The 24752-nt window shown below is 43.1% G+C and overlaps 1 protein-coding gene across 1 annotated transcript; it reads left to right on the top strand.

Annotated features, from left to right (window-relative positions):
- Positions 1-22748: 22748 nt before the first annotated feature.
- On the top strand, positions 22749-22988 carry LOC122233421 (40S ribosomal protein S29-like). Its single transcript, XM_042965466.1, has one exon. The coding sequence runs from the start codon at positions 22749-22751 to the stop codon at positions 22986-22988; it is 240 nt and encodes a 79-aa protein (XP_042821400.1).
- The last annotated feature ends 1764 nt before the right edge of the window (positions 22989-24752 follow it).

The raw sequence follows: 24752 nt of genomic DNA, 5'->3' as shown, positions 1-24752 counted from the left end.
AAAGCAAGAAGAAAGTTTCCGACTTTTTTCTCAAGAGTCTACAGTTTTACATTCCCAGCAGTAATAAATTAGGTTCTTGTTTCTTTACATCTTCACCAACACTTGCTATTATTAGCCTTTTTAATTCCAGCCGTCCTAGTGGTTTTAATTTGCATTTATCTTATGACTGATGATGCTCAACATCACTTCACTGCTTTTTTACCATTAAAATATCTTTTTTTATGAAGTATCCATTCAAATCTTTTGCCCATTTTGTATGGGGTTATTGTCCTTTTACCATTGAGCTATAAAGAATTCTTTACTCTTGACACAAATCGGTTGTCATATATATGTATCACAAATATTTTCTCTAAGTTTATGGCATGCCTCTTCATTTCCTCAACAGTCTTTTGAATTAAAAGTTTTTAATTGTAACGATGTCCAATATGGTCATTTATTTTATGATTGGTGCCCTTTTTCATCCTAAGAAACCTTTGCTTACCCCAAGGCCGTGAAGATTCTCTCCCATGAATTCTTCTAAAATTTTATAGTGTTAGCTTTTACCTTTAGGTCTAAGATCTATTTTGAAATAATTTTATGTATGATGTGATGTACAGGGTGGGGTTCACTTTTTGTATATGCTTGTCTAGCTATTCCAACATCGTTTCTTTTATTGATTTTTAACTTCGTTGAGTTTCATTTAGAAGTCAAACATTGGAGGATTTGTGCTCTTGAATTTGATGTGACTTCCTTTATGTTTTCACATACAATTTTTATGGCACATTTGAAATAAATGTGTATTCTTTAGTTGTTGGCTACGTTTTCCCCACATGTCCGTAGATCAAATTCGTTGATTGTATTATTCAAATTTTGTATATTGATGCTGGTTCTCTGTAGTTATTTGTTTTATCAGGTACTGAGGCAGATGTGGTAAAATTTTCCAATACAATTGTCGTTCTGTCCACATTTGCCTTATATATATATATTTTTTCAACTGTGTTGTATTTTATTTTTGTATCATGAAAAGTGTACTGCCTTATATATTTTGATGCCATATTATTGGATGCATAAAAATTTAGAACTCTTAGATCTTCTTGGTGAATTGAACCTTCCATCATTATGAAATGTCCTGTATCTCAACTAATATTTTTTGTCATGAGATCAGTGTCTTTTAAGCTTTATATAGCTATACTGAATTTCTTTTGGTTAAAGTTTGTTTGGTGTATCTTTTTTTCACTCTTCTACTTTAATCTTTCCATATTCTTGTGTTTTTGGTATACAAAGGTAATTAAGGTTAAATGAGGTCATGTGTCTCTTGTAACCAGCATATAGATGGATCTTCTTCAATTCTAATTTAACAGTCTATGTCTTTTAATTTGAAGCATATAGTTCATTTACATTTAATGTAAATACTGATATATCTAGATAGTTGTATTAGGTTGCCAGGGCTGTCAAAACAAAATACCACAAGGGTGCTTGGGTGTCTCAGTCAGTTAGGCATCTGACTCTTGGTTTCAACTCAGGTCATGATCTCAAATTTATGGGTTCAAGCCCCACTTCAGACTCTGCACTGACAGCATGGAGTCTGCTTTGGATTCTCTGTCTCCCTCTTTCTCTGGTCTTCCTCATTCATGCACTCTCTCTCTCTCTCTCTCTCTCTCAAAAATAAATAAATAAACATTAAAAAAAAAAAACACAAAGTACCACAGATTTGGATGGTTTAAAGAACAGAAATTTATTTTCTCACAGTTCTGGAGGCTCAAAGTCCAAGATCAAGGTGTTACGAGGGCTGATTTTTTCTGAAGACTCTCCTTGGCTTATAGATAGAAATCTTCTCCTTCTGTCTTCACATAATCTTTCTTCTGCCTATGTCTGATTCCTAATCTCCTCTTCTTTAAGTAGACCAATCGTATTGGGTTAGGGCCCACTTTGGTCTTAATTACCTCTTTAAGACCCTATTTCCAAATACAGTAACACTCTTAGGTATTGGGGGTAGAACTTCAACATATAAATTTCACGAGAAACAATTCAGTCCATAATAGTGGTAAGTATACCATCGACGAGATAAAACTATTATCTACCATGTGTTTTCTATTTGTTCCACTTATTCTTTGTTCCTTTCTTGTCTTTTTGTACTTTGTTTTAAGTGGGATTTTTTCCTAATTATTCCATCTTTTCTCTAACCAGCCTGGATGCTGTACACACATTAGCCATTCTTTTAGTGTTTCCCAGAAACTACAACATGCATCCTTGACTTGCCAAAGAATAATGTTAATTGATGCCTTTCCCCTCTTTCGAGAAAATACAAAGATCTTAGAATACTTGAACTCTATTTACTGCATTCCTATTTATGTCCTTAGTATTCTTTATTTTAATTCTAAATGTATTTTAGATACCACAATGTAGTAGTAAGAGTAGCAGGAGGAGGAGGAGGAGTATTTATACTATCAATATTAATTATAATTTATTCACACATTTGCCTGGAAACAAATTGCCTGTGTCATTCTTCCCTCATGCTGTCCTTTACAACATACAGGAGAAGGTATGTTCATTATCTAGTTAGATCCGTGGAGGCAAGACTAGGAATCTAAACTCTCTCTAGAGTCCTCAGAGAAGAAACTACAGAAGTCAGAGGAAACTTTAATATCAAGAAGTAAGTTTGGAAAGAGGTAAATTATTATACTACTACCCAAAGATATAACTTCTGCCATACCAGCTGATACTGGTCAATTTCTGTGATGTTTATCTTGTTTTGCCAAAGAGCAGGCTAGAAAGAAAAAAAGCAAGGTGGAAGCAAGGATGAGGGGAACATAAAAAAAGGTGAAGGAGGGTCTATACATGGGAAGAGGGGCTCCATGGAAACATCCCAGGAGATTAGCTGGATGACATATTAGCAACCAATCTGTGTTGGAACTCGGGTGTATAAATGTTTTTCATTCCCAAGCTTAGGTTCCTGGATAAAAGGAGTCTAGAAGATTGGAGCAGAGGCCCAGAAACCATGCTAGTGACAACAGATAGAGACTCATCCACATTTATGAACTCTGTAATGATAAAACTCTGTTCAGAGCACTGTAAATTTTACCAGTCTTTCCTCATGGGCTTTCGGAAAACTGTTAAGAGCTTTGCAGCTTGTAAATATCCAGCCTCAATTAATGTAAATGCGCTTCACGATTAGGGTAAAAATATCCTTTCCTTTGCCAACTATGAACCATGTATCTTACTTTTTGGTTATGATTCCAGTTGTGATTCTACAAGTATGGCCTAACCTAGTTTTCCTGCACAAACATTAGGGAAGATTTTACAACTTACGCCAAGTCTTGTATACTAAAACCAGGGTCTTAGGCTTTCTCAATCAATGTGCTCGAAATAGTATGTCGGAACCATGGGAGAAGGGATGATAGCAAATCTACATCAGTGGCTGTGTCTACTTACGGGCCTTAAGCATAATTAAATAAAGATCTTTGTCTCTCTTGTGTTTTTTCCATCTTCATAAATAAAGACCAGATTGAGAGGGGTGCCACTCAATCATTGAATTAATTACCGTTACTATACCTCACCTCGCTACAAACTCACATAGGACAGGCCAGTCAGCATAAGCCACATTTTCAAAACCATGACACCACAAAGTTCTCGAGTGTGCTCTGATGTCCTCCTTCCCTTGTCCAGCTCTGGATGTCCCTCCACGTGGGGCTCCACACCTCTTTGGCAGACAATGGCTGAACATGAATAGAGAAGGACAAATACAAGGGCTAGCTTTTCAGAGAATGATGGTATCATCAAAACATGTACATGGTGGGAAAAGAGTCAAAAAAACACACCTAGATCTACACAAATTGCATGATGTTCCATGTGGGGCATTGGGATCTATAGCAAAGTCTTAAATTGCAAATATTAACTCATGCTCTCTTTTTTTGCCCTTCCATTTTTTAACAGCAAAGCTATTTTATGCTTAATGGTTCAGGGGATGATGTAAACAAACAGTAGGAAAAAAATGATATTTTCCTGGCTGTAATGTGTGTGTGCATGTGTGTGTGTGTGTGCATGTTTAATGTTTATTTACTTGGAGAGAGAGAGAAAGAGAGAGAGAGTATGCAAGATGAGGAGGGGCAGAGAGGGAGGGAGACAAAGGTTCTGAAGTGGGCTCTGTGCCCGAAGCGGGGCTCGAACTCATGAACCGTGAGATCATGACCGAAGCCAAAGTCGGAAGGTCACTGACTAAGCCACCCAGGCACCCCTGGCCTTAATGTTTTAAGAGCCCAGGATATTAGGGGCCTGGAAAGGACTCTCATCTGAGACAAAACATTTGTTGGAAAATATCTCGAATGCAAGCAAAGCCATGTAGGAACCATACAAACAGCAACAAGGAAGTCTCTATGGTGACACGCTCAGGCCGATGACGGAGGACCAAAATGGATGGCAGATGTCTCATCCAACACCCTTATAAAAAGAGTACATTAAAGAGTAGCTAAGATCATGAGATATCTAGTTCCCCCAAATTTAAACACAGTCCTGGAGTAGGAATAAACCCCAAGTTAACTGAGATTACATTTTTTCCACCCTGGTGAAATGGGGGCTTGAAATAGAAATTCCACTGAATTTCAAAAATGTAAGTTGTTTTTCTCATACACGGAGGCTTCTGAGCTAAGAGTTACACCTACGGCAGTTTATACAAGTGAATGCAAACCAGGAGAGCATTGCTGGCAGACTCCAGTCCCAAAGGGAACCTTGGGGAAAGATCAAAAGGAAGAGGTTACAGGCCACAAGTTTAGGAGATTTCTGGACAGCAAGAGGGACAGGCCATGCTTTCCTGCCAAGTCAGCTCGTATGAAAGGACAATTTGTCTCTTTATAGACATCCCGGCACAGGGACGTCAAACAATTTCGAAACACTTCTACTTGGGAAAAGGGCCAAAACGTTACATAAAGTTAAAAACCAGTTTGCAGCCCAAGACTCAGGGCCAATGCCGGACCCTCTCCAAATGCGTTCGGAACCCTCCTTCCCTAAAAAGAGAGGGCTACGCCTCTGTGCCCTGTGGACCTGGGGCCAGTGTTTGCTTTTCTCTTTGGGCCAAGCTGAATATTCTCCCTTTCTAGCCAACAAACGAAGGAAGGGAGAGATCTGTAGACACACATGTGCTGAATCTGGCTCCCCTCTGATTGCCAAATATCCCGTCTCACTGCCATGAATTCGCATCCAGCTTCATGCACACGCTGAACTCATGCTGATGCCATAGAGACAGTGTTAAGCGAAGAAAGGACAAGAATGGTGCTTCCTGCAAAAACAAAAGGTCCTTTCTGTTCAAAGTGTGGTCCAAGGCCCTACGGGAACAACAGCACCTGGGAGCTTCTTAGAAATGCTGGATCTTGGGCCCCACCTCCAGGCAGAGCAAGAGCACCCCCCCCCTGCCCCCACCCCGAGATGACTTTGAGGACAGTGAAATTCTCTGTATAATATTATAATGATGGGTATGTGCCATTAAGACACTCGTCCAAACCCATAAACCCACAACACAGCAGAAGTGAACCCTAAGGCTAACTATGGATTCTGGGTGATGGTAATGGGTCAGTGCGGGTTCATCAGGTGTCACAAATGCAGCCCTCTAAGGAGTGATGTGGAGAGGCCAGGACTTGAGGGGGTGGCAGGGGATACATGGGAAATCTCTGCTTTCCTCTCAGTTGCTTTATTAATTTATTTATTGACTTTAATTTTTTTTTACTTTTGAGAGAGACAGAGAGTGCAAGTGGGGGAGGAACAGAGAGAGAGGGAGACACAGACTCCGAAGCAGGCTCCGGGCTCTGAGCTGTCGGCACAGAGCCCAACATGGGGCTCAAACTCACGCACTGTGAGATCATGACCTGAGCTTAGCCGACTGAGCCACCCAGGGGCCCCTCTCAGTTTGCTTTAGACCATTTTTTAAAAAATGAGGACCCCGACTGGTCCAGCGGGAGGGATTTCTCACGGTGAGAGTTGTGTGGAATCATAGAATGAGCATGGAGAACAGGGCAGGCTCCGGATTTGTCTGTCTGCGTTCCAATCCCGCCCTCTTTGCTCATTCGCTCCAGAGCCTGACGCAAAGTGCTCTCTGGGCTTCCGTTCTCTAACCTGTAAAATGGGGACAATGATGATAATGATGGAATTTATTTCCCAGGGTTGTAAGGATTCCACGAAGCCGCATATATGAAACATTGAGAATAGCCCTCGGCGCAATGAGCCCCCAGTAGATGTTAGCTTTTACTGTGTGTAATATTTTTGTTTTGAGAGAGAGAGAATGCAACCGGGGGAGAGGGGCAGAGGGAGAGAGAGAAAGAGAGAGAGAGAGAGAGAGAGAGAGAGAGAGAGAGAGAATCTTAAGCAGGCTCCACATTCAGTACAGGGCTCAATGTGTGGGGCTCTATCCCACGACCCTGGGATCACGACCTGAGCGGAAACCAAGAGTCTGTCACTCAGCCGATGGAGCCACCCAGGCACCTCAGCTTTTACTATTTTTAAGAAGTGTTTTGTGTCCTGGAAACCTAACAAGGGTGCTGAAATCATCTTGGAGATTCCTTCCATGTTGCTCCTTTTCAGCTGCAGAAGACACAGTGAGTGATTTTAACCACTTCTGACAGGTGCATGCTACATGGTGGGCAGCATAGCCAATGGCGGGAAGGAACCGCATAAATCACCATCCCCAGACTTCATCCGTTCCAGAAACATCTTCAACTCTCTTTTTAAAAAACCATTCCATGCACATATTATTTTTACTTATATCAATTTACAACAAATTCGGGGTGTTTTTTTTTTTTTTTAAAGCTACCTCCTAAGCAATCAATACCATCTTTGAAATCAGTCGTTTGGTGTGCTTGTGTCTTTTTCTAATCCACATTAAAACGAAAGCATAACTATGGAAATTAAAACCTTCGCACATGCATAAAAACATTCCCTAGAACTCCAGGAAGCCTCCTCATTCTGACATTAGCATCTTATTAGCTCTCAGCTGCAGCTCTAAACGTTTTGACGTGAAATCCCTCCACCCAAGTGATTTGAGCAAAACCTCTTGGCTTCCAGCTCATCCGGCTCAGCTGGGGACCAGAGTCACCAAGCCGTTCGCCCGAGATAACACAGCCAGCGCAGGGCAGAAAGATTAGAACACAGCTTTGCCGAGAAACAGGAGCGTAAGATCCTTACCCCCCTTCCCGTCACCACCGCACACACTCACAGCACCCAGACAGCAGCTGTGTCTGCGTCCCTATTCCAAGCCTCCCTGCTGGTGACTCCTGTCTTGTTCCTGTGACTGTTCACAGCCCCCTTCCTTTCACATCCATATGATTGTTAGGGTCCCACTACAGAGCTACGAGTCATGATCTCTCAATGTCATGGCTTCCATTTTGCAGTCGTCTCCGACGTCGCAGGGGCCCAATTTTTTTCAGAGCCATCAAGGTTTTTCTTACGTAATCAAAGCAACGGCTTCGCTTTCCTGCCATCCTACTTGTCACAAGGCACATTTCAAAGGATGAGCCTCATGGGCCAGATTCCATTCTCCTTAAACACGCAAAGCTACCACCAAAGGAATGTGTGCACAAGCTCCCAGGAGTGACAGCCTCCCGCTCAGTTATTTCTTTTCTGTGTTTTTTCCCCTCGTCTGTGAATTATCTGGTGATATTCTAGGGATTCTTGACAACATTAATTAATGCATGAAGAAGGAGAACAAATTAGCAGCGTCTCTCTGCTCTGCTTTATGGCAAACACGATACTGTTCTTGGACATCGTGTTGTCAACATTCAGTTCAATTCAGCGAATGTGTTTTAAGGGTCCCATCAAGCCACATGCGCCAAAAACGGTTCTTGCAGGCAAAAATATCTTAGGTACTACAACGTTCACCTCGAACCCACCAAATCTATTCTTTAGTGTTTGATTCATCTCATCAGGGGGAAATTTAATTTAATTTAATTTAATTTAATTTAATTTAATTAACTAATTTACTATTTTTGTTTCACATAATTTTCTCTTTGAAAGGGGTAATAATTAAAAAAAATGGTTGAGAAACACCGATCTAAGTGAAACTGTATTTCAAATATGCTTCTCCTTTAACCGAATAATTCCACTTCTACGATTCCTCCTAGAGAAAGGGTCCCCAAAAGAGACATGTATACAAAGTTGCTGACTGCACCCATCTTTTACTAGTGGAACAAGCTAAATGTCCATCCACTGGAAATGGTTCGATAAAATATGGCGCATCCGCATTATGACATAGTCCATATCAGTCAAGGGGAACCAGGTAAGTCTGGATACAAAGAAAGAAACGGACATGGAGAAGCCACCATGCCATAGCGTGGGGTAGAAAAAGCCATCTGCAGAATATATACGATGGTCACATTTATACTGAAGCCAACACACAACAGATCTATGTGTTTTTATTATTACATGAAAATGAAACAGTGGTGGGTGATACCTCCAAAGGGTAGCTTGGCAACATGTATCAGAACGTAGGGGCACATGGGTGGCTCAGCCATTTGGGTGTCCGACTTCGGCTCAGGTCATGATCTCGCGGTCCGTGAGTTCGAGCCCAGCATCGGGCTCTGTGCTGACAGCTCAGAGCCTGGAGCCTGCTTCGGATTCTGTGTCTCCCTCGCTCTCTGCCCCTCCCCCACTCACACTCTCTCTCTGTCTCTCAAAAAATGAATAAACATTTAAAAAATTTTTTTAAAAAAGCATGTAGATGAGCTTGAGGTACCTGGGTGGCTCGGTTGGTTGAGCATCTGACTTCAGCTCAGGGCACGATCTCGCAGTTCGTGGGTTCGAGCCCCACATTGGGCTCACCGCTGTCAGCCTGTCAGTGCAGAGCCTGCTTCAGATCCTATGTCCTCCTCTCTGTGCCCTTCCTCCGCTTACGCTCTCTCAAAAATAGATGAATATTTTTCAAATGTAGATGAGCTTACCTTTTAACCAGCAGTCAAGATTCTAGCAATTACACAAGAATGTTCATTGCTGCGTGCTTTACAGTAAAGTGAGAAGTCACTGAAAAGTCCATTAATAGGGGATTCGGCAAACAAAACACGGCAGATACATAGAAAGGACCACTTTGCCTTCACTCCCAGGGATGGCCTCTATTTATTAACACGGAAAGAGATCCGCAAGACATGATTGCGTGAAAAAAGTAGGTTATAGAAAAACACAAAGAGAAGGGTGCCAGTTATGTAAATATTTACAGCCACTGTGGCTGTTGCCAAAAGGGCTCACTTCCACATCATCCTGGGTACCTCCTGCTTAGGACTGCCTCTTGGCACAGTAGCTGGTGTCTCCCAGAGCGAGTGATCTAAGACAGTTAAGATCAGCTCAGCAATGTTTGAATGACCTAGCCTCTGAAGTCACCCTCTATCATTCCTGAGATGTGCTATTAGCCACACAAGCGAGCCCTTCAGTGCAGAAGGGGGATCACACAAGGGTATGAAAGCCAGGAGGCAGGAACCGCTGGGGAGCCTCTTGAAGGCTGGCTACCACAGGTGTATATTTTGTCTCAGCTTTTAGAAATCTTACGGAGGCCAAACTGGGACAAAAATCTATAAAGTCACTACGGCACCGCGCGGAGAATTCTGCATGCTGTTTTCCGTCAAATCGAATGTGCCATCGACGAGAGGGCACGCCATTGTTTTCTATACCTGTTAAAAGTAAATAAGCCATTGGCAATAAATGGCAATAAAATTCGGAGGTGAATTTTTATTGTCTGCCTATTGAAAGAGCTGCTTTTGGCTCCTACTTAGCGACTATTTACTGCACCTCACCGTGTGTCTTAAGGAGAAAGAAAATAGAAGAGACATCAAACATTCAGAGTCTGAACGTTCCAAAGTGGTTTTCAAATCAGAGTCACCAATGTCCATGTTTTCCCACGCAAAATCATCCTTCATGCGATCAGTGGATCTCCTCTGGGGTCCTCTTTTAACACTGACACCCGTTCTGCAAGTTTTGATGTCGATGCCACATCCTGATCACAACAGCTCCTCGTTGCCTTGAAATGTCTTTCATCTGGGTCTGTGGAAGGCCGCGATTCCTCTGGCTTTCAATTTCATTACTTGGCACGGAATAACAAAGCCTCCTGCACATATTTCAGGGAAAATAAATAAATAACACAGCTTTATCTACTCATGAATATCTTTCTTGGATCCCATGAAACCGTCATTGTTTTTGCAAGAAAAAAAATATGGCGCCGAGGTCATCTCTCCCACGACGAATGCTCGCTTGATAAATATCAAACGTACGCTCAGACCCATCCTTGGTTGCAGAGATGTTAAACGACGAGCGATACGCGTCCTGGAATTAATGGTATATGGTGTCCCCTTTGCACTTTCCAGCAGCCCTGTGGAACAGTTGCTGGTTTCTAGCAGTGCAGGTGCAGAAGTTTAATCAGAAGAGGTAACGTGCCCAACGTCACACACGATCAGGAAGACAGACAGATGGTCAACGCCTCAGCACTCCAGTGCTAGTCCTGAGCCAGGATGGTCCTCCTCGTCACCGGCATCATGATCGACTTGGCCATCGACATCACTGTTGTCACCACCACCGCTCTTGCCGTCCTCATGATTATCGTGGTTATCTTTATCACCATCGTTATTACTACCACTGTCACCATAATCTCCATTTTCTCCATCATCATCATCATAGCTGGTATTTACTGAGCATGTACTTATTATGTGCTAAGCTCCATGCTAAGGGCTTTATGTGGTTTGCCTCCTAACCACCCTCATTCTCCAAACACGGATAGTGAGCTTAAGTATCTCATTCAAAATGATTCAGCTGAGGCCTGAACTCAAACCCAGGCCATCTGACGCTAGAAACCACACCCTCAACTACTAGGATATTAAGGACGGTAAATACCAAACTGTAGGCACTCAATAAATGATGCATCTATTTGTGCCTAGCCCAGTGACTGACATGTAGACAATAAGCAATAAGAACAACAACAATAAAAGCAGCTAATATTTATTGAGCAATTACTATGTGCCAAGCATTATTCCTAAGTGCTTCATACAGTCTATTTCTTTCAGTCCTCACATGAGCTTTATGAGGTGGGGCACCATTGTTAGCCTCATTTTACAGGTTGGGGAAATTGAGAATTGGAGAAATTAAGAACGTGTCCAAGGCTAGGCAACCAGTTAATGATTCAACAATAATTCAAGCTCAAGTCTGGCTCAAAAGCCCTGTGGTTCTTAAGTACCCCACAACGTTGCCTCCTATAAGGAGTATTACGAGTGAATCTGTTTTCAACAATTCCCCCACAAGTATTTCCCGCACACATACAATATGCTATGTGTTGTGTCCCGTGAATGGCTGCAGGAATGAGGGAAACAGGGATCCTGCCTTCACGGAACTTACCATGGACGAAACACCAATAAAAATGAGAGGTATGAAGATCACATACAAAGATGATGACAGAACACTCACGTTTGTGTCTTACCCTTCCCAAAACTCTACTGGGAAGACAGTGAGATTATGATGACGATAACTAACGTTTATCACCGTGTCAGTCACGGATCTGAGCATTTCACATGTAGTAGAACATTTAAACCTTGTAACAAGCGTCCAAAGGCATATAGTTAGTTTGTGGCAACGTGAGCCTAAGAATCCAGAGCTTTTGCTTTTGTGCACCTCTCTACGTGGAAAAGAAATAGAAACTCTCAAGGACAGAGAGTCCTGGAGAAGGAATATCCGTGAGCGGGGGACAGCAACCCAGTGGTACAGAACGGAAAGCGGGCAAGAGGAGAAACTTATTTCACAGGGCACAAGGCCATGAACAAAAGCAGGGCACTGGGAAGAGGACCTCGGAGAGACTCAGACACCCAGGAACACCCAGCATCGCAAGGGTGTGGGACAGGGACACAAGGAGGAATCCAAGATCGACGTCAGTATTCCTCACCGCCAACACCTTCACCTGCTCCACTCGTCCCTAAGGGGCAGAAGGCCGGAAGCCAGACACTGACCTTCTGCTCCAAGGAGACGTCAGCAGGGAAGCTTCCCAAGCTCTGGTGGCTCCTTCCAAACGGACACGTGACACACTCTTGACGTCACCCGGTCTCTCACTCACTCCTCCTATGGAGCAGAAATGGCAAATCGGGGAAGAGGAACTAGCCAGGCTTTGTTCAGCTCCACGCTTTGCTTTTGGGGGAGAGTCTGTCCAACAGAGGGAGTGTTTTCTCCCGCTGTTCCCCGGTGGAAGTCTTACCATGAGAGGAGGCCTGCCCCAGTCCAGCGTTGCCCGTGACGGAGCACAGAAGTCTACACTTCTGGGGTTCGGTCAGGCCCACTTGGCTCTCACCCTAAGCCATATCCCTACCTGAGCTTTCATTAGTTCAACAACAGTTCTATTTTGCTCTCTCGTCTACCTTACGTTTTTGCCTTATTTCTCCATATGCCCAGAACTTGGGCTAATTAAGAAACAAAGGAGAAGAGAGAAGGAAGACAGAGGCAAAGGCAGAGGCAGAGACAGAGAGGAAGGAAGGAAGGAAGGAAGGAAGGAAGGAAGGAAGGAAATAAAGAAGGAAGGAAGGAAGAAAGGAAGGAAGGAAGGAAATAAAGAAGGAAGGAAGGAAGGAAGGAAGGAAGGAAATAAAGAAGGAAATAAGGAAGGAAGGAAGGAAGGAAGGAAGGAAGGAAGGAAATAAAGAAGGAAAGAAGGAAGGAAGGAAGGAAGGAAGGAAGGAAATAAAGAAGGAAAGAAGGAAGGAAGGAAGGAAGGAAGGAAGGAAGGAAGGAAGGAAATAAAGAAGGAAATAAGGAAGGAAGGAAGGGAGGAAGGAAGGGAGGAAGGAAGAGGGAAGGAAAGAAGGAGGAAAGGAAGGAAGGAAGGAAGGAAGGAAGGAAGGAAGGAAAAGAAGGAAGGAAAAAAGGGAGGAAAAAAGGAAGGAAGGAAGGAAAGAAGGAAGGAAAGGAGGAAGGAAGGAAGGAAGGAAGGGAATAAGGAAGGAGGAAGGGTGAGCAGAGGAGGCAAGGGGAAGGAAGAAAGAAAGGAAAACAGAGTGCACAGGATGTTTTTTAAATGTTTTCTAAATGATGTCCTTGGAGAGATACAATAAGATAATGGACCCATAAAACAAAAATTATTTATCACAGAGCAAAGAAGAGCTTTCAAGAAGTAAATATAGAGTACCCAAAATAAAAATTTCCGTGGATGAACTTGAAGGTAAAGTTCATCCTAGTTCCTTTGCCAGAAAGAGAACAAACAGAAATAAGGAGGTGAAAAACACTGGGTGGAGGTGTGAGAGACATGAAAGAAAAGATCAGTCCAGAAGGTCTAACAGCCAAATAATGGGAACGTGAGTTGCGGTTCCAAACAGAAAACAGCAGGTAGAAAAAACACACATACAAGTGTTGAAAGGAGCCTCTCGTTCGAAAGACCCTACTGGGGACCCAGCACCAGAAGCAAAAAAAAAAAAGAGAGAGAGACCCACATCCAGGCACAACATCACAGGATTTAACAAATCAGGGATAAAGAACCACAAAGGGTCTCCCTGCCAAGAACACCTCCCCCAAAGCACGGTGTAAATCAGAGCGAATTTTCTAAATCTTCACACCCTCAGACCCCTTGATTTTCCGCCGCTTCTATTTTGCCAATTTCTAACCCTGGAGAAAACCAACCATCTATTTTCTCTGTTCCTGTTCCCAGACTGCCAAATACGGCTGGAGGAAATCCTAAAACCAGGCCAACTGGTTCCGCTACAAATCCTCAGCTGAGCACCCTCTATGGCTGGGACCCTGTGAGCAACCTGCCTCATCCCCCCCCCCCCCAGAAGTGAGAGAACAATTGCATACGAGTATATAGTCATATATATTAATATACATTACATAATATGCAAAATATAAATAAGGCATATTATATTTTACTATATAATTATAATATATATTACAAGGAATACATACATTTATATATAAAATCAGATCGGATAAGTACCCTAAAAGGCAGTTGCTCAAGTCGACCACAGTCCTTCAAGAACGAGGCTTCCTCACTAAACGTGACCCCGTTTGCGAGGCGGTTACAAGCCCTCCTTTGCCTGGAGTATTCCTTCTCATTATTAGTGTCTTGCTTCAAACCTCCTTTCATTTCAGAGGCCTTTCTTTTTTTTTTTCTTTAATATGAAATTTATTGTCGAATTGGTTTCCATACGACACCCAGTGCTCATCCCAACAGATGCCCTCCTCAATGCCCATCCTTTCTTAATCCCCTGACACTCGTGGATCAAGGTGCCCCAGGGCACAGGAAGAAACGCCCAGGGAGAACTTCGGAAAATCTTTAAATTTCAAGGGAAATCCAATGGTAGCTGACACCTGTCGGAAACTCTGAGAATTCCTAGCTAAAGGTATTCTGCAGTTTCGACATTAGACCGCTGCATTCCTGTGGGTGACACCGCATCGGAGACAAGTTAGGTTTGTGACAGTTGATGTGATTTTAAAAAGGCAATTACCTCCACGTGGAGATCTGTGGAAAACGGTGGCGGTGCCCAATCTGATGCCAAGATTCGAGAAGTTGTGCAACTCCGTGGGCACACACATGTCCCTAGCAAGAACAATCGACCCTTTAGCAACGTGCGGGTCAGGGGCGCCAATCCCTGCGTGGCCAGAAATCTGCCTATAACTTCTGATTCTCCAAAAACTTAGCTACGGATAACCTGCTGTTGACCAGAAGCCTTACCGATAACATAAGTCAATCAACACATATTTTGTATATTCTATGTATTATATACTTTATTATTATAATAAAGTAGGCTAGAGAAAAGAAAATTTAAGGAAAGAATGGGATGGGAAAGAGAAAATACATTTACAGGATTGTACTTATTGAAAAAAATCTGCATACAAATGGACCCACAAAGTTCAAACCCATGTTGTTCAGGGGCCAATCGTAATAAGTTTTTAAGAACAAAATAAAAATATTTTCTCTTTATGTGTATTAAAAAAAAACAGCTACTAACTCATTAATACCTGAATACTTAAGTGTTTGAGACCTGCCCATTAAATAAACACAACTTCTAGGTATTTCTTTTGGCCTAGGATGCTAGGAAAGAATTACTAAGAAGCTTGTGTACCCAAAAAGCTTGGGAATCTCCGTGCTAGAGTTTTGTGGCGGCGTCCCTGTCACCTGCCTCCCCAGTTCTCCCACCTCCCTCCACACAACACTCATTATACTTTGTTGCAATTACTTGAGTAGCAAAGTATTTTGATCTGTCTGCTGGCGGATGGACACACACACACATACATCACACACATATCATACACTCACATACACATATACACATGCACAGACATATACACACATATACATATACACACGTGCACATACATAACACACACATGCACATATGCACACACAAAATGCATACATATGCATGTGCACACATATACACATATGCATGTGCGCACATAGCCACGTGCGTACACGCATGTACACACATGTGCACACATTCGTACACATGTGTACACTCGCATGTACATACACATGCACACATACGTGCACACAATATACACGTGCACACATACACATGTACAGATGTATACACAAATGCATGTATATGCATACATATGCATTCATGCACATATGCACACATACAGACATACACATACATATATACCCACATGCACGTGTACACACATACACACATACATATTCCTGCATGCACGTACACATGTGCACACCTACATGCACACACACATGCATAATGCATACACATATACGTACATACATACACACACATAAATGCACATGTACGCACATACATAGACACATACACACATATACATATACACACATGCACGTAAAATGCACACGTATGCCTGCACACACATATACACGCATGCACACACACATATGCATACATACACACATACACACATGTGTGCACCAGCACATACATATACACATATGCACGCACACATATACACCCATGAATATACACATACACATATACACGCACGCACATACATATATACACATACATGTGTACATACGCACATACATGTGCACACACAAACACACACCTACATGAACACACATATGCATAACACATGCACATATACACGCATGCACACATAAATACACACGTACACACATACATATACACGCATGTACATATACACACATATACACAATGCACCTATATACACACATACATACCCCGCCATTATCTCCTTTCATATGCATGGGAGCTTCCTCGATTTGTAGCAGGCATTTGAAAGGGAAATGAACCAAAGGAGGTGATAAAGGAAGCATGAGGGAGAATGGTACGTTGTGAACCGACAACGCCACTGGAGGTCCATGTGGAGGGAAGGCCATGAGATGTGAAACCTGGCAAGTGCAGGAGGCACCCTGTCCAGGGTCACGCCCTGGCATGTGACACTGATGCCCTCACGAGCACAGGGTTTTCAGGCCATGGGAATAGAACCAACGAGTGGGCTGAACAGGGCAGGGCGATGTGGCACCTGCAGGGCAGATGGTGGCTCTTGGGCCCATCCATCTGGAGATTCCCCTATGTACTTGGCAAACATTTTGGAGGAGGGTTGAGGGCCCACCGCTCACAGACGGGAATGGTGTGGATCAACCATAAGCTGTCTGAGGACAAGGACAAGGTCTGACATCTTTACTGCTGTGTCTCCAGTAACTAGGCAGGGCTCACCACATAGTAAATGCTCACTTATTTATTTTTGTCCGTGTGTGTTTCTTTGTTTCTTTCTAACTCCCTTCTAGAGAAGTGCAGACCTTTCCTAACCTATCCAACTCAACACGCACAAAACCAAGCTCGTTGTCTTCTTCCTATTTACCTGCTTTGCCTTGGAAGATACTTTAGCTGCCCCGTGTTTGTCTACACCCCGTATCCAGCCCTCCACTGCGGTTTCTGTCTCCAACATTTCTCTTGATTAGCGCTTTATTCAAGCCTTCATCACCTCTCACCTTGAGCCTGTCCTCTATGCTCACCCATCCTGCACGCTACAACCCATTGTTCACTCCCATGCTCAGAAACTTTCCATGTCTTCTTGTTTCCTGTCTCATGAAGACCAAAATCCTTAGTAAAGCTGGCGAGGGTCTCTACCTTCCAGGCCCTCTCAACCTGCAATTTCCCCTTTTCCCTCCACCTACGCCGAACATCACCTGCCCTCCACGTTTGGGTCTCTGTGTTCCTATCCGTCCAACAGACTATCCCTTCTCTCTCTCCTGCTAGATTGTGAGCTCCTTGAATCCTCTTGGGATGTGTCTTATTTATCTTTATATCCCTTGGTATCCCTGGTCCTGATATATTGCCTTGTCTGGGGAGGAGTACTTAATAGACATTCCAGGGGGAGGACATCAATTAGAGTTAGACTCAGGACTCTCTCTTTGGCTCTCAATGACCCCATCCTGGGAAGAAGATGACTTATCTGATTCATGAGTTTGGCAAAAGGACATGAGTTAGCTCCTTCTCTTTTTGAGGAAACAGCCACCTACAGTTTACCTATATTCCCGTTAAATTCTCCTTTCCTCTTGGCCATCCGGACAGTTTATTTCAGCAGGATCATGCCAGAGAAGAAGGCCTCCAGTTTGGGGGAATGATGCAAGTTGCATCCAGGGGAGTGTAAATAAACTGACGGGCCAGATTAACCCATGCCTCCAATACGGCGGTTTGTGAGTAAGAAAGGCGATATTTTTATCTCCGTCTGTCTCATTCTCCGGTTTATTATTTTTTTTAACTCTTTCCAGTTGAGGCAGGTTAAAGAGTATTATATTTGGGGTCATCGCAAAGCCTCGTGTCTGGTGCAGATGATGTGTACCTTAAACGTGTCCTTGATTTCACGGACTTGAATTCTGTCCCAGAGACTTATTTTCAGCGTTGTCATCCTGAGTAAGATTGAGCAAACAAAGCCTCACTTTATAAATAGTATAACAGCAACATGCCATCTTTCAGCTGAGGAAATTGAAACATTTGGGGTTTGGGAAACATTATTTGTTATTTCACAAACAGCAGGAGGCTGGGAAAAGCCAAAAATGGATTTTCCACGTCGATTTTTTCCTCATCTATAAATCCTTCCCATCTCAGGGAAATTTATAGGTTTCTGGCTTCCTTTTTCCCTTTGGTCATCAAATTTAATCCCCCAGGAGTTTTTTTTTTTTTTTTCCTTCCTGTTTGAGTTTCTGTTCTAGACTTGTAAAATGTTCCCAATTTTTGATGTTCTAGATCCTCTCCTCTCTCAACCCATCATTTGTACTCCATTTCTTCCTTCTATCTACTCTCCACATTTATTCCTCAGTAAGTTCCAGAGATGACCAAACCTCCAGCTTCTCTAAGATCCACTTTGAGCTTCTGTATTTCTTTTGTCATCGTCTCAAAACACCCACCAACCTTTTGTTGTCCTTCCGCCAGCCTCTGATTACGTGTGTCTCTTCCTCTAAAAAGTGAACCTCCCAGAGCATCTGGGATGATCACTTCTATCCACTTCTCACATGCTTTCTAGTTCCTTCTCCCCATTTAACTCCTTCCCGCCCACCTTTCCACAAACCCGGATCTCCCTGTTGTGAAAACCCCCTCACCTTTCACTGTATTTGCTGCCCAGCCCCGGCTGCCTTCCCCCTCACCTGCCTTCCATTCACCATCAAAAATCCTACCATGTCTCCATATGCTGTGCGCCCACATCATTGGATTGCTCCGTAGCTCCGTGACTTTCTGCTCCCGACCCAAGCAGTCAATGGAAAGCATCGCTCTTAAAGCTTACCAACAATTTCTGTGGGCCACATCCTTCGGTCTCTATTCATTCTTGACTTCGTCACTACGTTTGACACCACTGACCACTTCCTTACCCCTCTTTTTATGTTGAGTGCTACCTGACCGACATCACCAGCCTCTTTACCTGCCTTTGCTCCTGTGTTAGTTTCACGTTTATTCTCCCCAAACTGGGTCTTGATGGGCTCTGTGGCAAACACTTACGGTGGCTGTTCTCACTCGCTAGCTTGCTAACGGAAAGAGGTGCTCGACCTAATCATGGCAAACCATTCCCGTTTGACAGTGACTGGTGGAGGGCTGGCCGTGTGGCCCATTTCTGATCAATGATAAGGGAAGCCTTCTGAGGTGTTCTGGGACATCTTTCACCTCCTACAGAAGAGGCACATACGGAGACAACCATTTCTTCCTGCTTATCCCTTCTTTCTTGGGATATTGCCACATAAGAACATGAGCCATTGAGCAATGTCATCCTGCCACCCTGACGGAAGTTCAAGAGAAGAGTACAGAGGCCAGGACTGTCCTCTGATATCCAGGAACTGCGAAACCAATGCAGCAACTACCCACATGCTTGAATAACCACAGACCTCGATGTAAGTAAGCAACCACTGGCTGTGTTTCTCTTGTTTGCGGCCAAAGACATTGAGGCATTCCTGCAAAACGCTCTACCTCATCCATACTCACAGAATACATTGCGAAGTCTTTGCTGACCTCGTCAAAATCCTTATCTCCAAATGTCTCTCCCAGCCCCGGAATCTCCTAGCCCTAGACGCTTCCATTTGGATTTCAGTTCATCAGCTTAATGCAACATGTTGAAATCCAAACTCATCATCTTTCCCCTAAAATCAGCCAGACCTTTGTCATCTTCAGAAAGATTAAGACTCCCTTTGAACTTTCTTAGAAGAACATGTGTTCTAACCTAGAGCTTCTAGGGCGTGGGGTGGGGGTAGGGGAGCGCTGCGATAACAAGAAAGACAGAACTTAAGATTTAAGTCTTAAGGAGGCTTATCTCTGTCTAGCCATGCTAGGTATTTCATAACGGCATATACGTATAAAACAACATGGATGAGACACAGGATGTACAACAGGAAGTGGCCAAAGATAAAGCCAAAGTGAGAACAGTCATCAGACCATGAGATCTGCCTTCCTAAAGCGTCTGGCCTTTACTGTGTAGACGGTGTAAGATTTCAAGCTGTGGAGTAATGTAAGCAGATTTATATATTGCAAAAACAGCTTCAGCAACAGCATGAAGAATGGATCAGAAGGTTCAAGGCTGAGATGAATAAAGCAATATAAAAAATCCACTAGCCAAAAAAATAATGAGGTCCTAAACCAAGATCCTAGAAGTGGCAATGGGGAAGAAAGGATATGCTCGAAAAAATAATTAGGAAAACATTCACAAGACTAGGAGACAGATTGAATATGGAAAGGGAGGAGAAAAGAAGTGTGTGGAATGAGAGATTTTGGCTGACCAAGTGATCGATGGCATAATTATATAGGCGGAAATATAATCATTACTGTGGGTCAATATAACGGAGTTCACTTTAGCACATGTTCAAATTGAGTTGCCTTTGGGACATCTAGGTGGAAATGTCTAGGAGACGGAAAAACACCTGTTTCCAACTCAGAAGAAAAGTGTGATCAGGAAAAAACAATTTGGGAGTGTGAAAGATACTGCAGATTTAGGCCCTCAGAATCCATTTCAGTCCTCTTCCTTGCATGCTTTTTTTCCCCGGCAGACGCTAGAATTGAAACACACAAAAAAACTACATTTCCAGCTTCCCTGGTAGCTAGATGCAGCCATGTGACTATGGTGTAACCCAAGATGTAAATAGGAATGTTGTATGGGGCTTCCAGGAAAACCACTTAAATTTGGCTGACTCAGATGGGAGACAGGCTCTCTCTGCTCCTTCCACTCCCTCATTTTTCTTCTGCTAAGAGCAAGACTGTGAGCGGGGGAGGTCCACCAGCCACTTTGACCAGCATGTGATCTTGAACACGGGAGCCATACACTAGGATTTTAAGGTAGAATGATAGAAGGATCCTGGGTTTCTGGCGGGGAAGCCACCCTTCTGACTCTGCACTGAGAACATACAAATTCATTTTACATTTAAACCACTGTTATTCCAGTTTTATGTTTTATGCCCCCAACTGTCATCCTATCTGATGCACCAAATGTATAAGTAGTCCCTGGCATAGGCGATGATAACAAGCCATATTAGTGCCATGTAAGTGGAAGCAATCTTCCAGAAGAGTCTATAGCATAGAGAGATTTCTGGGAACCTCACTGCAAAGGCGGAGGAAGATGAGACAGCTAATGAGGCTTGAAAGGAAGGGTCAGAAAACTGAAAGAAGGTGTCATGTCTAGAGATGTGCCCTTCAGACCCCCCGCTTCAAGGAAGGACCCACGGCAAGAATATGTCTGGTTGACCGCCTCCAGCCGTTGGCCCCTTCTCAGCTTTCAAGGCCATTAATGAGTGAGGCAGTGGTAGCCAAGACCACTTCGTAGGGCATCTCTGCCAATGACTGAGCAACACATGGCCCCAAATCCCTACCAACACAGAGCTCCCTGAACAGGCAGTCTTTGCTACAGAGATCTGCATGGCTCTGGTAGAGACCATCGATCTACATCACAGTCAGATGGTTCCCTCTGGGCAGGAAGACTTTTGCCCTCCTACCTCTGCATTTCTGCATCCCAGAGAACCCAACAGCTGCAAAGGATAGCAAGAGGCTACATGCATTCACATGCAATATTTGATTTGGTTGAATGAGCATTCAATCATCTAATCTCAGAGTAAAGACGCAGGAGGTTAGTGATTTCCTCAACTAACTAAAACTACGAAATACAAGCATTCTTACTCAAAGCCATTCCCTTTCCAGTTCACGTGCTCAGTCCTCCCTGGGTTTTTTGTTGTGTTTTTTTCTTTTCTTTTTTTTTAAATCTCTTAACCCAGGGTGCCTGGGTGGCTCAGTCGGATAGCAGCCAACTTCGGCTCCGGTCGCGATCTCACAGTTTGTGAGTTCAAGCCCTGCGCCGGGCTCTGTGCTGACAGCTCGGAGCCTGGAGCCTGCTTTGGATTCTGTGTCTCCCTCTCTCTCTGCCCCTCCCCCACTTGCGCTCTGTCTCTTTGTCTCTCAAAAACAAATAAACATGAAAAAAGAATTAAATATCTCTTAACCCAGAATATAACCATAGCCCATCAACAATCCCTCCAAAATATCACCCACTTCTATTGTCTTACTTTCCTCTTAAATTTTATCTTGCAATCAAATATTATTTAGGAAAAACGAACAGGGATGAATAAACCATAGGTAAAGGAATTCATTTAAATCCCCTTATGTATGTCATTATGAATCATTTTCCAAATCCAGCTATATTATGGCATAAACCATAGCCATTGAACACATAACTCTGTATGGCAAAAGCTTCATATAATAAGATGAGCTTATAAATCAAGTATTAAATCTGTTCCAAGATGATAATGGCCAAAAGTATTGCCAATAGAATTAACTGACAAGATCCTGGTTTCTGAGAATCGAACCATTCATTTCACAAATATAAGGGTTCATTTTCTCGTTCTTCCTTTTACATCACTCATCATTTAAGCCAGATTAATCTTCCAAAAAAAGCACATAGATCTGCCAATATGTTGGCATTTCCTTCTTATGAGGAAACAACAGAGCAGATCAAAATCTGCTTTCTCCGGTTCTGGAGAGCCACGATTATCGGTATACTATTGCAATTCTCTGAGCTTCTCTCTCAGGGGTTAGCAAACTACCACCCATGGACTAAATCTGGCCCACCGCCGGTTTTTGTCAATAAAGTTTTATTGGAATGCTCCAATAAATGCTCCATGCTCCTTAACCTAGCTATTACCTGTGGCTGCTTTCCTACTACAATGGCAGAGTTGAATCACTGCATCAGAGACCATCTGGCCTACAAAGCTTAAAATATTTACTATCCGGCCCTTAACAGGAAAAAAAAAAAAAAAAAATCACCAACCCCTGCCCTAGTTTAAAAAGCATGGTATGTTTTTGCCTCATTACATCCAAGAAAGCAAAATGGGTCACCGGCGACTCTACTGGAGTTATCGGAGAAAATGTGGCCGGGGTTCTCACTCTTGTCACATCTGTTCAAACCAGCACAGTCCGATCAGGAAATGTGGCCTCAATATGTGCCGCCCGTGTTTCTGTCAGTCCATGAAGGGTATAGGTTTCGTTAAGTTGGTTGAAGCGAACTTCCTTGAATGGGTCATCCAAGACATACACCTTAACTGCAGATACCCAAGATACCCACCTTAATGCTCACTCTTTTTTCATAAAATAAAAATATTTCCATGATGAAAAAGAAGCATAATCTGGGGCGTGTGAGTGGCTCAGTTGGTTAAGCGTCCTCCTCTTGACCTGTGTCAGGCTTGCGCTCAGTGTGGAGCCTACTTTGGATTCTCTCTCTCTCTCTCTCTCTCTCTCTCTCTCTGTCCCTCCCCCACTCACTTGTGCGCGCGCTCTCTCTCAAAATAAGTAACCATTTTTTTTAAAAAAAGCATGGTCTGTTCTTACATTTCAGGTATTCATTCATTCATTATTATTCATTCATAGTATGTTAACTGACACCTCATTGCGTTAACATCACTACGGGTCAATATGAACTCAAACGATGACTTAACATTCGTGATAAATGCTCTCCTTTTCTTTACATCGATAGGCAATGGTTATTTTTAATTAACCTAATTTTTAAAAATGTATCTCCTACTCAGAAGATAAAATGTTGAACTCAGCATTGGATACTCATCCATGTTTTAGCCTAGCTTTAAACTTTAAGCTTAAGAGCAAAAAACCGATTGGTTTTCAAAAGAGGCTGGAAATAAAACATGCTTTAAGAGAAATAAAAAAGGTGATTATGCCCAAACTCCCTTGTTTTCCTTTCTTTTTGGAAAGATCGCCTCTCTCGGTGAAAGAAGACAGGAGCATTTTAAAATGCCTTTCGACAGCACAGACTTTCCTGTTTTAATGGAACAACATCTCCCTTAGGAATTCATCAATGAATCAGAGCAAGAGAACAAGGAGAAAAAGGAGGAGGGGCAGGGCTGCACTGAAAAAGAACAAAAAACTTGGTCTGTGGCTCCAAATAGTGAGTGTTGCACAGACCACAAGGTTGCTCAACTCGGATGCCCAGAAGGCCAGGCCGGGATTCCTGCTTCCCAGCTTCCCTAGGTCCAGCTTTCAGCTGGGAGCTCTTCAGGTCTGTCCCGAGGCATAAATGAACGTAGGTATTCTGGGATGAATGTGCCCCTTCTCCTGAGCCTTTTTATTTTCTCCTCCTGTTTCTTTCCCCAGGTGGGTACAGCTGTTCAGGGTTTTGTGAACTATGGGTTCAACCATATCTTTAAGATGATGAACTCAGGACTTCTCAGGATTTTCTCAGTAATTTTCATACCCCAAGTACTTTTTCATTTTCTACTTATTTAAAAAGTAACATAAAGATCTCTGCAGGGCACCTGGGTGGCTCAGTCGGTTAAGCGTCCGACTTCAGCTCAAGTCACGATCTCATGGTTCGTGGGCTCAGCGTTGGGCTCTGAGCTAATAGTACAGAGCCTGGAGCCTGCTTCATATTCTGTGTCTCCCTCTCTCTCTGCCCCTCCCTGTTTTCTCTCTCTCTCTCTCTCTCTCAAAAGTCAGTAAACATTAAAATTTTTTAAAAAGATCTTTGCATAAAAATCATAAAAATACTGGTAAAGAAGAGGAAGGAGGAGGAGGAGAAGGAGAAGAAAAGAAAACTGAGATTATGCATTAATCCTACCACCCAAGGAAATCACTACAAAATGTATTCATTCATACATGTAGTGGCTTGAATGGTGCTCACCACTTCTCCAAAAGATGTATCTGCCCAGAGCCTGTGAATGTGCCTTTATGTGGAAAAGGTTCTTTGCCAATGTAATTACATTAAGGATCTCAAAATGAAATCAGTCTGGATTATCTGCTAGGCTCTAACTCCCGGGACAATTGTTCCCATAAGGAGAGGAGAACCATAGACAGAGGAGAAAGCCATGTGAAGGCAGAGAAGAG

Source organism: Panthera tigris, chromosome E1 (genome assembly GCF_018350195.1).
Source record: "Panthera tigris isolate Pti1 chromosome E1, P.tigris_Pti1_mat1.1, whole genome shotgun sequence".
Classification (NCBI taxonomy): Eukaryota; Metazoa; Chordata; class Mammalia; order Carnivora; family Felidae; genus Panthera; species Panthera tigris.
Note: the sequence above shows the minus strand (reverse complement) of the source record. Positions and strands in the feature narration are given on the sequence as shown.